Source organism: Aplidium turbinatum, chromosome 10, assembly GCF_918807975.1.
Source record: "Aplidium turbinatum chromosome 10, kaAplTurb1.1, whole genome shotgun sequence".
Classification (NCBI taxonomy): Eukaryota; Metazoa; Chordata; class Ascidiacea; order Aplousobranchia; family Polyclinidae; genus Aplidium; species Aplidium turbinatum.
The window spans coordinates 12,581,339-12,596,174 of record NC_137481.1 but is presented as its reverse complement, the minus strand read 5'-3'; the positions used below and the strand labels follow the sequence as shown (position 1 = coordinate 12,596,174).

The following is a 14,836-nucleotide window of genomic DNA, read 5'->3' as shown; positions in this document are numbered from 1 at the left end:
CTATTTAAGCTCGAGTTGGAGAATCCCGCAACGCTGTCAGGTAAGCGTATTTAACAGCGGCCAATCAAGAGGTCAATTGTTCGTAAACTTTTTTTCGTAAATTGAAATCCGTAAAACAATTCTTCGTAAAGCATTTCTTCGTATACATCAAATTTTAACTGCATGCACGAAAAAATGCTTTAGGAAGAATTGTTTTACGGAGAATTAATTTTACGAACAATTGTTTTACGAACAATTGCTTATGAACAATTGCTTTACGAACAATTGCTTACGAACAATTTGTCGGACACCATTTTTATAGTGTTAAGTTCCATTTAAACTTTCCCTGTTAATAAATTGTTTGCATATTATAGGCTACTGGTTTAAGTCACGTGCAATTTAAAACCCTGTTTGATTTTTTGACGCAAAATGCCACAAGTGCCATTAAATACAAAGAATGCAAAGAAAAATGTTTGAAATTGTTTTTGGGAAATCAGCTACAGTAGAATTCGCCTATAGTGACTTTGGCTATAGTGACACTTCGCCTATAGTGACACCTGTTGCAAAGTCCCGTTTGCAAACCATATGTTTTGCATAGAAATGACTTCGCCTATAGTGACTTCGTGTATAAGAACACTTTGCTTACAGTGACACCACATTTCTGTCCCTTGGGCTCAAAAATGTCCGTATAAGGACACTTTACGGTGTATTTCCAGTTTAAGTTGGTGTTCCCGACAATTTTCACCAAATCAAACGTCATATAAAAACCGTTCAAGTCTACTGAATATTACGTCATGGAAATTCCTAAAACATGAGCCAAAATTGCACCAGCGTTCATAAGAATTGTGTCAAACCTGTTTGGGCCTGTTTAAACAGGAAATATTACATCAGCTTTAAACACCTGTTGGAATGACTTCATAATTGTCTTTCATTATTGCGTCACAGTACTGCATACGTGAATTTGAGATATTGCTATCTATTCTGGTCATTCGTAAAATGATTGTTTGAAAGTTGGCCGCACTTTTAACTGTTGGCTTAGTGCTTGCTAGCTGGACAAAGGTTCCGTCTTTTATCCGAGTAATCTGTTCTGTAGTGACAGTTTTTCAGTGGTGTAAGGCGTTGCACCCCCTCGTTTTCGGTAGCCGTGGGCTAATTTTACAGAAATACACTGTTTGAAAAGAAGTTCAAGTGTGTGTTTCTTCGGTCATTATATACAGACGAACGGATTCGGGAACTTTATGTTAAAATTTTCCCAAGAAGAGATTATGGTTTACCGCTGTGACCAGTTGGAATCATATTTTGTCCTTATCAGCATTCGCCAGTTTCCAGCCAGCAAATCCATCTTTTTACATTGATTTAATTTTAACGTATGCAGAGGTTGAACCATAAAGAATTGATTTGCTGACTGGGTTTGAATTAAACCAACATGGGATGCGCATGCGCAGATACTGCACAAGTGACGTTATTAACGACGTCATCATTCGTCTATATAGTGACACTTCGCTTATAGTGACACTTTTTCCGCGGTCCCTTCAGGTGTCACTATAGGCGAATTCTACTGTACTTTTGACTCTTTGTTGGTTAAGAAATGGGTTTCATTTAAAAGATATAGCCTGCATAGATTTAATTGCCAAATCAAACAAACAACATAACAGTTGCAGCACACCATCCAAGCTATGTAACTTTTTCTATAAAAATATAATTTACTATTCAAACCATTGATAACACTGCATGGCTCTAAGTTAACAACCCAGTTAAATCGTGTTTTAAAAAGCACTATTTGCAGCAGGTTTCCGATTTTAGGTTTTTTAAGACATCTCAAATAGGTATTTGCTGTCAAACCTGCAAGTACTGCAGAAGCAAATTTTACTTCTCCTAAAAAAAAACAGCATAAAGTGACAGAAACTGCATAAAACCAATGCGACTAGTTGGAAAGTATAGAAAGCTTGCTCTTCTTCGCTCTGATTGGCCGAGCGTTGCTAGGCGATGGATCGGTTTGTGGTTTACCCAGTACCCAGGTATTGCCCAGGCCGCGCGTTTATTGCGCATGCGTGAAATCATAGATATCTTACATATAGATATGCAACTCAGCAATCGTGGAATTATCGTCACGCTCGAATGACTTTATGGACACAATCAACAATCAAGGTTGCCAGCTTGGCTAGCGTATCTATGGTAGGCTATTATTGTGCGGTTTGGGCTTGGCGAGTGGTGGCTTTTGAGCTCCTTTGGAATATTTCGTTTGGCGTATATTTCAAGTTTTCACAGAATAGCCTACTATGAAAAATCAAGACAATAATCTTTCTTCACGTAAGTTATGCAACTTCTGTTTCATGATCGTTGGAACTATCATTTAAGCTTATTTCCAGTGACTCATTAAAGCTTGTTGTAGGCAGTTTACAAACCTGAGATAGAGGGGCGCCGGAACAATTTTAGGACGAGAGTTTTAGGATGAGATATAACGATAATGCTGGGCAACTCGTTCGTTTTCCCGCTATTAGCCATGAAAGTCGAAATGTGGGACAGATGAATAATTGCAATAGCTTGAACAAGAAACGAAAAGTAAATTTCACATTCATAACATCACAATCTGCTGCAAAGTATAAAATGTGTCCACGGGATAATTTGTGTGGGCCTACTGTAGGCTATAGGGCCTACAATTTGGCTAAAAGCGAATAGCAGAAGTTGTTAGCCTATATTGCAAAATTTGCAGTAGCTTACATGACCTTAAAAGGGCACCATTGCCCCCCATCCAGAGAAAATTTGAGGGCAGGGGGCATCCTTACCCCTGCTGAGACAACTTCATTAGCATCACGGATCCAACCGCCAAACCAAGACAATTTTAATGTTTGGTACACACCATAACTAGGCTACCAAATGCTATAGCACAGCTTTCGGTAGCCAGCAGTAACTTTCATTTTGGTAACACTCAGTAGAATAATTGAATAAAACTTCAGCTTGTCCTGGAACTACAGCTCCAAAAAAGGGTTTACCTACTTATCAATGGTTGACAGCCTTGTTGTTAGGCATTGTCGGAAATTTTCAAGCATTTTCAGGGGTTGTCAGGCATTGTAGAGTAGCTACTTTCAGGCATTGTAGATTAGCTACTTTCAGGCATTGTCTAGGATTTCCAGGCATTGTCGATCATTATCAGTGGTTGACGGGGTTGTTAGGCATTATAGAACATTTTCAGGCATTGCCAAACATTTTCGACAATTGTTCGACAATGTTCGACAATGCCTGAAAATGTTCCATAATGACTACCAAACCTGTCAAACACTGATATTGATCGACAATGCCTGGAAATCCTAGACAATGCCTGGAAATTCCCAACAAATGTCTGAAAGTAGCTACTCTACAATGCCTGACAACCCCTGAAAATGCTCGACAATCCCTGAAAATGTTCCATAATGACTACCAAACCTGTTAAACACTGATATTGATCGACAATGCCTGGAAATCCTAGACATGCCTGGAAATTCCCAACAAATGTCTGAAAGTAGCTACTCTACAATGCCTGACAACCCCTGAAAATGCTCGACAATCCCTGAAAATGTCCGACAATGCCTGAAAATGTTCCATAATGACTACCAAACCTGTCAAACACTGATATTGATCGACAATGCCTGGAAATCCTACACAATGCCTAGAAATTCCCAACAATGCCTGAAAGTAGTTAGCCTACTCTACAATACCTAAAACCCCTGAAAATGTTCGACAACCCCTGAAAATGCTCCACAACCCCCCAAAAATCCGACAATGCCTGACAATGCCCGACTATGCCTGACAATGGGTATTTAGAGGTACCCTCTGTGACTGTGATTTGTTTTCGATCGCCAGAATCTCCATAAAGCAGTCCAAGCGGAACGAGATTGTGACGTCATCACAAGCAATCCATACGTCAACTTGAAAACGAAGAAAGTTTTATTTAAACAAAAACCAAAAAAATATATTAAAAATAAAGTTGTTTTGCTGTGCCAAGTTTGAAGTCAATGCATACAGCCATAGCTACGCTGTTAGCCTTCAAACATCGTTACGCACCACTGAGTTGCATATCTATATGTAAGATATCTATGGTGAAATAGCTATTGTGTGGTAACCGCTACATTTACGTTTTCTTCGAAAATCCTGTGGGTTGTAAAGCAGCGTTGCCAGTTTTGTCTTTTTAAGGCCAAATTCCTCGAATTCGACTTTTTTATAGTTTGTTGGCCTTAGAAATTATGCATTTGGCCTTTTTCTAGATTTGGCCTTAAATTTGGATTTTTTTAATTTACTCTTCAATATCCATAATAATCAATAATTCTCACATATCGTAACCTTACCAGATGAAACCATATTCACCATTGTTCAATACATGGTTGGTTGGTTGGTTTTGAATCTTTATCCTCGGACTGACAAAGCCTTGATTGGTTATTCCTGGTAGTTTCGCATACCTGTAGAGGCTTTTGACACAGGGCCGGTTACCGAGATTGGTAGAGTAAGTTTTCCGATTGTTGAAGTGTTGTTGCCTGAGAATTATTTCATCCATTTGGTGCTGCTGAATTGAGAGCAGTCTTGACATGCTTTACTCAAGTGCACAGCCGAGAGTCGAACCAGCACCGCGTGATCTTGAGCCGGGCGTGTAACCACTGAGCTAACGGGGCCGATTGCATCTTCTATACCGTACTTGTTTAATACTCGTAATAGAGATGTGCAAGATGGTTTTCAAATAACTGTTATTAACCGTTACTTTGAAAATTTTAACTGCTGCTTTTAACTGTTACTTTATCACAGTTAAAAAACTTAAAGGACAACACCATGAAAGCAGCAAAAAGTTACAGTAAACTACAGACAACTGAAAAGATAACGTATGACTAAAAAATAAAAAAGGTCACAACTCACAAGTCATGTATTATTCTTAATAGAAACAGGTAAATATCCATTTGTCCATTTTTGTATTATTTTGGCTTTAAGACCTTTTCATACTCTGGCAACCTTGCTGTGGAGCTGTGGAATTTGATCGGGCTACAGCACAGGGAAGTTGAGTCAAGTCAATTTATTTTGTTTCAACATAAGTTGCTTATTTTCATCAATTGTTCGTTTTTAGCCTGAACTAAAATGGGGGATGTTAAAGAAATTAGCTCATGGGTAGGTATAGTATTTTTTTTCACTATCATATACGGTAGAATATTACAATTTTGGTAAAGAGCTGACTTTTTTCAACCATAGACAGATAAAACCAAGCAACCATATGGCATTTAATATATTTATCTATTTTATAATTTAGGAAGTGGCTACACTTACGGCGCCGTAAATACAGCCGTTCCATGCCTTTTTTTAAATCTTTACGTTGCTATTACTGCGCACGCGCGCTGTTGCTGCTGCGTATTTTTTCTTTCACCTCTTTCTAAGCAAAGACGAAAGAACAAATGAAAAAAAGTGCATATTATATATAACTTCTAAATTCAACTGCCTTTGCCAAGTGAATCTGTGGCGCGTGCCATCTTTGTCTGGCTCGTACTCCCAAGGATATGAGTTCGATACCAATTTTTTAAACTATATTCTAACCCGAAGTGACTCAATCGTTAGGCTACGCATTTTTGTTGTTTTTAGTTCTAACCATCACAACGAAAAACAGTATATGACAAACATAGCAGAGGTCTAGAAAAAGGTAGAAGCGACAAAACGCGGAGGTTATAGCGTGCATGATACCAAAGCAGGACAATCCGTTTGAAAAATGGCACGTTCGTAACTCGTAACACCTTAATAAAATTTTTATAAATTTAAAACAAAGAGGAAAAAAAAGGCTAGTGATTTCTTTTTCTTTAACAATTAAAATGAGTAAAAAAATTCTAAATTTATAAAAATTTTAAGTGTTACGACCGTGCCATTTAAAAACAAACTAAAAACAAACTAAACTGAATGGCCACAAAAATGCGTAGCCTAACGATTGGAGTCACTTTGGCAGTGACGATCGGTGAGGAAAAGCAAGGAAAGCAGTGCTTACCTGAGCGAAAACTATGCAAAATATAATGACTGCATTATAGGTTTAACTTCTTATTATTTTTATCACGTTTATTTTAACTTGAAAATTACTGTGTTTGTGACTAGAGTTACTTGTAACGCTTGTGAGTAGTCTAAGTCCTCACCAAACCGCATGTCTTGCCTATAAATGCCAATTAACGCAAACGCTCCTGTCAGAAACAACCACTGAGGCTTCAGGGAAATCAACTTGCAAAGTTGCTTTCCCCACGTCCAAAAACGCCTTCGTTTTATCCAATCCTCACTCATTTTGCAAAACGTCACCAGCTGCTTAGCCAATCAGATGTGTTATGGTTGGAGTTGCTTTCCCAGTGACGTCAATGCGTTCAATCGCTAGAATAACTGGTCATACGCACAGAATGGTCTCTCGTCACGGTACACAGCACAGCATCATAAAGACGAAAAGATTGTTGCTGTTTTTTGATGTCTCCTCGCCATGTACTTTAGCGGGTGCAACCTAGTTCGTACCTTGAACCATTCGTACAGTCAGTTCGTACCCTGAAAAGATCAACAGAAAAAATTAAAAAAAGCCGAAGTCGCTGATCGCAGTTTAATAGCACAAAGCCGAAGTCGCTGATCGGAATTCCCCAAACAATTTGAAACAAACTCGAAGGTTAGGGTTAGCGGAAACTGCGGAAAAATGTTTGCGAAAACTGCAATCAGCAAGGGTTAGAGCATAGATTACTCTATGGTTAGAGTTAGGGTAAACGGAAACTGCGGAAAAATGTTTGCAGAAACTGCGATCAGCTAAGGTTAGAGCATAGATTACTCTATGGTTAGGGTAAAGGTTAGCAGAAACTGCGGAAAAATGTTTGCGGAAACTGCGATCAGCGAAGGTTAGGGTTAGAGCATAGATTACTCTATGGTTAGAGTTAGCGGAAACTGCGAAAAAATGTTTGCGGATACTGCGATCAGCGGACTTCGGTTTTGAGCTATTTTTTCTCTCGATTTTTTCAGGGGGAAAATTTTAAAATGATTGCGGAAACTGCGATCAGCGACTTCGGCTTTTTTTAATTTTTTTTTTGATCTTTTCAAGGTACGAACTGACGGTACGTACTGTTCATGGTACGAACTAGGTTGCATCCTACTTTAGCCTACTAGCTTTCATAGTCATGCCTTTGCCCTTTTTACAGCGTTGATATAACGTTACTTCGCCAATGAATGTTCAGATGCGGATGCAATATTTAGTTTGTTAAGCTTCTATACGCAGGAGGCAAACTTATCCAGCTTTTTGTACAAATTGCTTGCGGTTGTAATGTTTAGGCCTAAGTGTTAGTTTTTGTAGTGTAGGCCTAACTGACTATCTGAGAATGAACATACATGACGAATTAAATACGGTATTTAGACAACTATTATTCCATGTCTAACACTGGATTTTTACTGTCTAACACTGGATAACACTAACACTCGGCAATTACCAAGGCTAATTTCGAAGACTGCGGTGGAAGTGTTGCCTTCGGCAACACGCCCTCGGGCTTGACAGTTACGTGCCTTCACGCCCGACAGTTACGCCCTTCGTGCCTACTACCTTGCTGCAGAATATTTCCAAGTTGCTTTCCCAACCGTTTAAGCCACCGAATGTCACTGATAGGCCCGGTTCCACGAATTACCCATAAGCAATATAAGTCATGTCTAATTACTCATAAGTTGCGTCAAATTACCCATAATCCCCATAAGTCGCGTCGAATTACCCATAAGTCACGTCGAACTACCCATAAGCCACATAAGTCGCGTTGAATTACCCATAAGCACCGTAAGTTGTGTTGAATTACCCATAAGCACCATAAGTTGTGTCGAATTACCTATAAGCACCATAAGTGGCGTCGAATTACCTATAAGCAACGTGGAATTACTTACGCCTTCTTGTCAGCGTATATGTAATCTGCAGGTTGCTGCAGCAGACGGAGTGTCACATAAAATAAGGTGTTGCAACCGTGCCATATTTTAAACTGATTGTCCTGCTTTGGTATCATGCCTGTTATAACGTTTGCGTTTTGTCGCTTCTACCTTTCAGAGACCTCTGCTTTGTTTGTCGTATATTGATTTTTTGTTGTGATAGTCAGAAATAAAAACAAACTAAACTGATAATATTGTGAGCCTTCTCGAAACATTACCGATATAAACTAAACGAAGATCTCACGAGCGCTGGTGTGGCGTAGTGGTTTAGCCAAAGAGCTACCACTTTGATGACACGGGTTCGATTCCCACACTCGTGCAATTATTCTGTTTTTTCTCTTTAATTATCAAGTTCAAAGCAAAAATTAAGTCTCTGGCTGAGTGCTAGAACGATTACTATGCTGCAGTCAACTGGTTCATAGGGAAAATTGTTCTATGTTAAAGTGTTTTACCAGCCAAAACACTCCATCTGCTGCAGCAAACTGCAGATTACACATAAGCGGACGGGAAGACAAGGAAGCTAATCTTCGTGTCCACCTTCAGGCATGCCTTCAAGTGTCGCATAAACAATATCGAGTTAGGCAAAACATTGAATTATCTGTTGTCGGGTGAATCGAGTTGGGTATGTACAAAACTTTAGGTGTGTCACTAGCACCAGGAAAAAAGTGTAAGGTAAAGGAAAATGTGTTAAGACAAATTCTACTGTATTTTGTTGTTGTGTAGGAAGACTTTCAGAAGATCATATCTGAGACAGGAGACACTTTAATCGTGGTTGATTTTTTTGCTGATTGGTGTGGACCATGCAGAACAATTGGCCCATATGTTAAGGTATTTATTATTTATTTTGCATTGACATTGGAGTTTTTTTGCAACCAACTTACTGTAAAGTGTGAATGGTTGAAAAGGAGCGATCTTCCTGGCGTCAGCACTATCTGACTACTCACTATAGAACAGCGAGCATTGTGTTTCGCTAACCATACCGGTGTAGCCTCCACACTAGCTATCAAGACTTTTCCCAAAAACATGTGTTTCTCGGCAGTCGAGTGTAGCAACTTGAACTATGTGGCAAGAACTAGTGGTGCGGTACTGATGAGCCCAGCTTCATGGGTGAAACACATGTCTATCGCTGAGTTCTTGCTACACTCGATTGCCGAGAAACACTTAATGTGAATGCTTATTTTGCTGTTTTATCAAGAAATTGACATGATTCATAAACTATTGGTCTCCAGACATTTTCAACTGGTTCAGTCATGCAAAAAGTTTAAAAACCTATTGCAAATGATAGTGACTTTTTTCATGGTTGTCGTTTCTCAAGTAGGCTACTATCAGTTCAACAAGATTATCTGATTACCGTATTTTACGGACCATAAGGCGCACTTTAAATTCTTTTTTTTCCTCATAAATTGATCGTGCGCCTTATGGTCCGATGCGCCTTATGTATGGATCAAGTGCGGTAGTGCTTTATTGCGTACACTCAAAACCAGTACCGATATACTATTATATATGGTCCGGTGCGCCTTATGGTCCGGTGCGCCTTATAGTCCGGTGCGCCTTATGTATGAACAAAAAACTAATCAAAGCAATTTATTGACAGTGCGCCTTATAGTCCGGTGCGCCTTATGGTCCGTAAAATACGGTAAATGAAAGCAAAGGGATTAAATCTATTGAAAAAAATATTTTCATGATTAAGGCATTCCATTATAATGCATTGAATCATGTTAACAACCTACTTTCAGGTAACAATAATACATTGCGATTTTCTGAAGCAGCATCTCCTTCATCATTTACTGTATTGTGTTGATTCTTATTTGTGACTTAGCTTAGCTTATTTTTGACCAGTTTTCCTTGTTGTTAAGCATGCGTTCTATTTAAACCTACTTTTTTGTTTTGAAGACACTTGCAACAGAGTTTTCTGGCAGCGTCCATTTTTTGAAAGTGAATGTGGATGACTGTGATGTAAGTATCAAGGCTGTATCGGTAATTGTTTAATGTCTCATACTTTTGGGATGGAAAAAAGGAAGTACGGTATTCAAAGTAATATTTCTTTGTCTGAATTGCGTTTTGTTACACTTCCACCCCTTGAAATGTTGTACACTATAGTGATGAATTGACCATGTTATTTAAAATTTTACAAATGAAAATTCAACATTGGTAGAAAGAACAGTTGGACGCGATGAGTTGTCCACAATCAAGAATTGCTCACATTTCAGAGAAAAATATCAATCATCCTGGAACCAACTTTGATCTGTTTTATGAGTCACCAAACTACGACTTCTCAATGTGCTTTTAGATAACTGTGGTGACTTCTTTGGGCTGTTGAAAACAAAAATATTTTGTTTGAACATTCTTTTCGAAATTAATTTTTTTAAGCAACTTTGTCGCTCTGCAGGGTCTGACAATTCAGTGCAGATGTTCTTTAAAATCCCGCAACGGCTTGACTAGGCAACTGTGTTCCGAAAGCTTGTGCAAATCGCTACTACCATAGCGAACTCGCAACATCAGGCTAGAACAGGTCATTCGTATCAACATTGTGGTGTACTAAACAATAGACCTACAAATATCTGTCTACTTTGGGTTGGCATTTACTTGTGTATTTCATTAGTTACGGTTTTCCATGTGATTTCAGAAAGTTGCGAAAGAATGCGGGATTTCGGCTATGCCTACATTTCAATTCTACAAAAACGGCAGTAAGGTACAGCACAAGTAAATCAATTACTGTCTTCAATTTCTACTATTGTTTCCAAATTTCTAAGCTTTCAAATGTTGAATTGTTTGTTTTTGTCCATTGTTGAAAACTGGTTATTTTTATGTGTGAATGGATAAATAAAGCATGCTTTAAATTTAAGATTACATGCAAGAAGCGCTTTGTAAAACTCGCTAAAAGCACAAAATGTGAACATACGATTTGTGGATCACAGGAATGATTTCGCTTCCCAATGAAAAGTGCCGTTTCAAATATTGAACACAAATTATTTGGAAACGTTGAATTAATGTAATAAAGTTAGAATTTTCTTGTGCCCGGACGTTTATATCATTAAGCTTAAAAACCCTTTTCGACAGCCAATGTACACAGGTTTGTGATTAATCAGATTGTTTTCACAGCAAAGAAGTGTAACACTCCCATGAATAGTACCGTAACAATCAGTTGGTGAAGTGCTATTCTTACTGTGATAAAACGCTTGTGTAAGATTTTCTTCTCATGGCTTTACTTCTTTTTAATGATAACCACTACCTTTAAGAATACCCTGTTAATGGTGCTGTAATACTTACGCTATTGAAGAAAATCCGTTTTTTTTAGGTTGGAGAGTTGGTAGGAGCAAATCAGGAAAAACTGAAGGCAACGGTGGTGGCGCTCAAGTAGTATTGTTGCGCGTGGTCTTCCTTGCGCAATGTACGTCTGTGTTAAGCAAATTTGTACCACATTTTGTGTATATACTGCACCACTGTTTTTGTAGATCATTAAAACTTTGATCTGGTTTGTCAGATAAGGAAACGTGTTGCAGTGGGGGCATGAGTCGTGTGGCAAAACCAGCTAAAAAGTTTTATACAGGTATAAGTTGTTTGACAACTCCGTTGCACAAGTGAATTTCTGTCAGGTCACCAGACACAAAATCAACATTCTATGTCCGCTCTTTTTTTTGCCCAGAAATTACTGACATTGCAGTAGTATGACACTTGTGTTTGCTTGAACGATGTACATTGTACAACCATTGGAATTGTGAAATAAAACCAAATTAAACGTTTAGCCTACTGTTTGGATTCTTGAAGAGGTCATGTCGCAACTTGAAGATCCGTTATAGGAAGAGAAAACGCGATATTGGTTGGTTTTGAATCTTTACCTTCTGACTGACAAAGCCTTTGATAGATTTATTCCTATCCTGGTAGTTTCGCATACTTGTAGAGGCTTTTTGACGCAGAGCCGGTTGCCGAAATTGACAGAGTGAAGTTTTCGATTGTTGCCTGGGAATTATTCCACCTATAAGGTGTCGCTCAACGGAGAGCAGTTCTTAGACTGCATTGCTCAAGCGCACACCCGTAGAGTCGAACTAGCGCCGCTTGATCTTAAAGCTTTTTCGTTCACGAAGTCACGCGCTAACCCACTGAATTACAGGGGCGGACCGATAGCCATCGGGTATTATTTTTGCATCGTACGCTAAACGATGTATACTCGGGTGTTTCATTTTTTCCACACTTTTGAAATTAAAAACGTTCGGGTTTGCGTATGATGGGATTTTGGACACTGATTTGAAAAATGTAATTTTTATTCCATTATGACGTCATTTAGATGTGGCACCGCGCGGTCGAAAGTCGTGTGAGGACAAAAATAGGGGATTTCCCGTAACTCGATAACGGAACATGGTAGAGAGACGAAATTGGTGTCAAAATGCGCAGAAGGGCCGCTTTCCTATACCTTCTTAAGAGACTTCATTGCCGTATCTTCCCCACAAAGCGAATTATATCGTAAAAACGATATTTTGCATGCACAAGTTGTTGCTATAAGTACAATTTTTTCCGTCAGTAGAGCTGTTGCTCCAAATTTACCTTGCATTACTACTACAAAGCTAAGAAAAGGAAAAATAATGAAAGTTGAGAGTGAGACCCATTTGGCTAACTTGGAAAGTTCCGACAAAGACGAAACTGATCCAATTTTTTTGCTAAAACCGATCACAGGTGGGAGCCAGTACGCAAAACTCACGACTCTGAATGTGAGTAGTGAAAGTTGCATACTCGCAGACAGCCGAATGACAAGCATCCGTCAGCAATCCGATCAACTCTGTCTTGTCTGTCTTTGTCTTGTCTGTCTAGCCCAGTGGTTCCCAAACTGTGGGCCATGGCCCACTAGTGGGCCACGAAGACGGTTTCAGTGAGCCACAGAGTTATTTGTAATTGAACTTATACTGTTCCTGTATTGTTAACAATTTCTAGATTTTTTACCGAAAAATTCTAACTGCCATTCTTAAAACTGTCTGCCACGGGGAGGAATTGTTACGTAACAATGAGTTTTTAAGCTTGCATGTGCCAGAAATCGTACTTAAAAACAAGCGTTCTTTATGTCGTGGACTGATAGTTGTGAGGTGCAGAGCGAAGACTAGATTGAATAAAAATTTGCAAATCGAGACATGCTAAACTAAATTACTAAATACTAAATTATTCAATGGCAAACAAAAGAAAGTATGATGATAGTTACGTTAAATTTGAATTTACTTCGTTAAATGATCATGGAGTCGAAAAGGAACAGTGCGTAGTATGCTACCGCGTCTTAAGCAATGAGTCATTGAGACCGAGTAAATTGAGAAATCACCTGGAAAAAAATCATCCTGAGTTGAAGAATAAAAGCATTGAGTATTTTAAACGACTAGAATCTAGCTGTAAACGTCAACGACTTGACAAAACTGGAAACTTTCAACAAACTGATCAGAAACTTACAGAAGCATCTTTCGTTGTTAGCCAAATTATAGCTAAGCAGAAAAAAGCTCATAATATCGCTGAAACTGACGAGACGAATTGCAGCAATGTCAGAAGACATTAAGGAACAAGTAATAACTGAAATAAATAAATCTGCTTTTGGTCTATTCGCCATCCAGCTGGATGAGTCTGTCGATGTATCTTCAGTTTCTCAACTTATGGTTTTCGTTCGCTATGCAGTTGACACCTCTGTAAAGGAAGAATTACTCTTCTGCTGTGCTTTGAACACCAGCACAAAAGCATCAGATGTAATGGAAAAAGTCAACCATTTTTTTAATGAAAACGAAGTATCCTGAGACAATCTGTGTGGCGTGTGCACTGACGGTGCACCTGCGATGCTTGGTTCCAAAAGTGGATTTAAGGCACTTGTGCAAAGAAAGGCTACTGGCGTTATGTTTACTCATTGCTTCATTTACCGGGAAGCTCTGGCTTCTAAAACTTTACCAAGTGGTCTCCAAGATGTGCTTAACGTTACTATTAAAATAGTAAATTTTGTGAAGAGCAGCGCTTTGCACACCCGTCTATTTAGAAAACTTTGTGAAGACATGGAATCTGATCATAAAAACCTTTTGTTTTACACAAAAGTTCGGTGGCTCTCTAAAGGGAACGTTTTATGCAGAGTGTTTGAGCTCCGCGATGAGTTGGAAATCTATTTAACTGATGTAAAACCTGAGTTAGCATTTCACTTTACCAATGCAAAATTTATTGCTTGTTTGGCATACTTGGTAGATATTTTTCATTGTTTAAACACCCTTAACCTGAAAATGCAAGGAAAAGAAAAAAACATTATTCAGAACATGGACTTGATCAATGCGTTTGTTGAAAAATTGGCAAACTGGAGACGAAAAGCTCAAAACGGCACTTTTGCCATGTTTAACAACCTGTCTGATATTTACGAGTTAAACGATGAACTAAAGACCAATATTGTTCAACATCTGAAAGAGCTGGAAAGCGAATTCAAGTCATATTTTCCTGAAGTTAGTGCTGATGACCTATCACTTGCAAGAAATCCGTTTCGACTTTCCCCTGAAAATGTGGAAGATGAATTGCAAGACCAATTGATTGAATTGAAAAACGACTCCAGTTGCCGAGATCTATTCGAAACTTTGCCACTCACGGAATTCTGGCTAAGCATGGCATCATCATATCCAGAAATAAGCAAAACTGTACTTAAAAAGTTATTGCCTTTCACTTCTACATGGTTATGTGAATCTGCCTTTTCAGCGCTAGTATGTATGAAGTCCAAGCAACGCAACCGCCTTGAAGTTGAACATGACATTCGCTGTGCTCTTTCGACAACTGAGCCAAGAATTTCTAAGCTTGTTGCTAAAGCGCAAGAGCACCCTTCCCATTAAAAAATAAATTGCAAAAAGCCATTTTGTTTTTGTGTTACATGTCATATAGTACAGTAATTAGGTAGTAGAACTTGGCCGATTAGCGTAGTGGTAAGAAACATCGCTATCTGTGCTGGAGG

At 38.8% G+C, this 14,836-nt stretch overlaps 2 protein-coding genes across 2 annotated transcripts; both read left to right on the top strand.

The window, feature by feature from the left end:
• The first annotated feature begins 4,947 nt into the window (after positions 1 to 4,947).
• On the top strand, positions 4,948 to 11,641 carry LOC145778578 (thioredoxin-like). Its single transcript, XM_082590094.1, has 5 exons — positions 4,948 to 5,106; positions 8,620 to 8,724; positions 9,790 to 9,852; positions 10,523 to 10,588; positions 11,195 to 11,641. The coding sequence occupies exons 1-5, from the start codon at positions 5,077 to 5,079 to the stop codon at positions 11,255 to 11,257; spliced, it is 327 nt and encodes a 108-aa protein (XP_082446220.1). The 5' UTR covers positions 4,948 to 5,076; the 3' UTR covers positions 11,258 to 11,641.
• A 2,518-nt stretch (positions 11,642 to 14,159) lies between these two features.
• Positions 14,160 to 14,717, top strand: LOC145778969 (protein FAM200A-like). The gene has a single exon (XM_082590553.1). The coding sequence runs from the start codon at positions 14,160 to 14,162 to the stop codon at positions 14,715 to 14,717; it is 558 nt and encodes a 185-aa protein (XP_082446679.1).
• Positions 14,718 to 14,836: the final 119 nt, after the last annotated feature.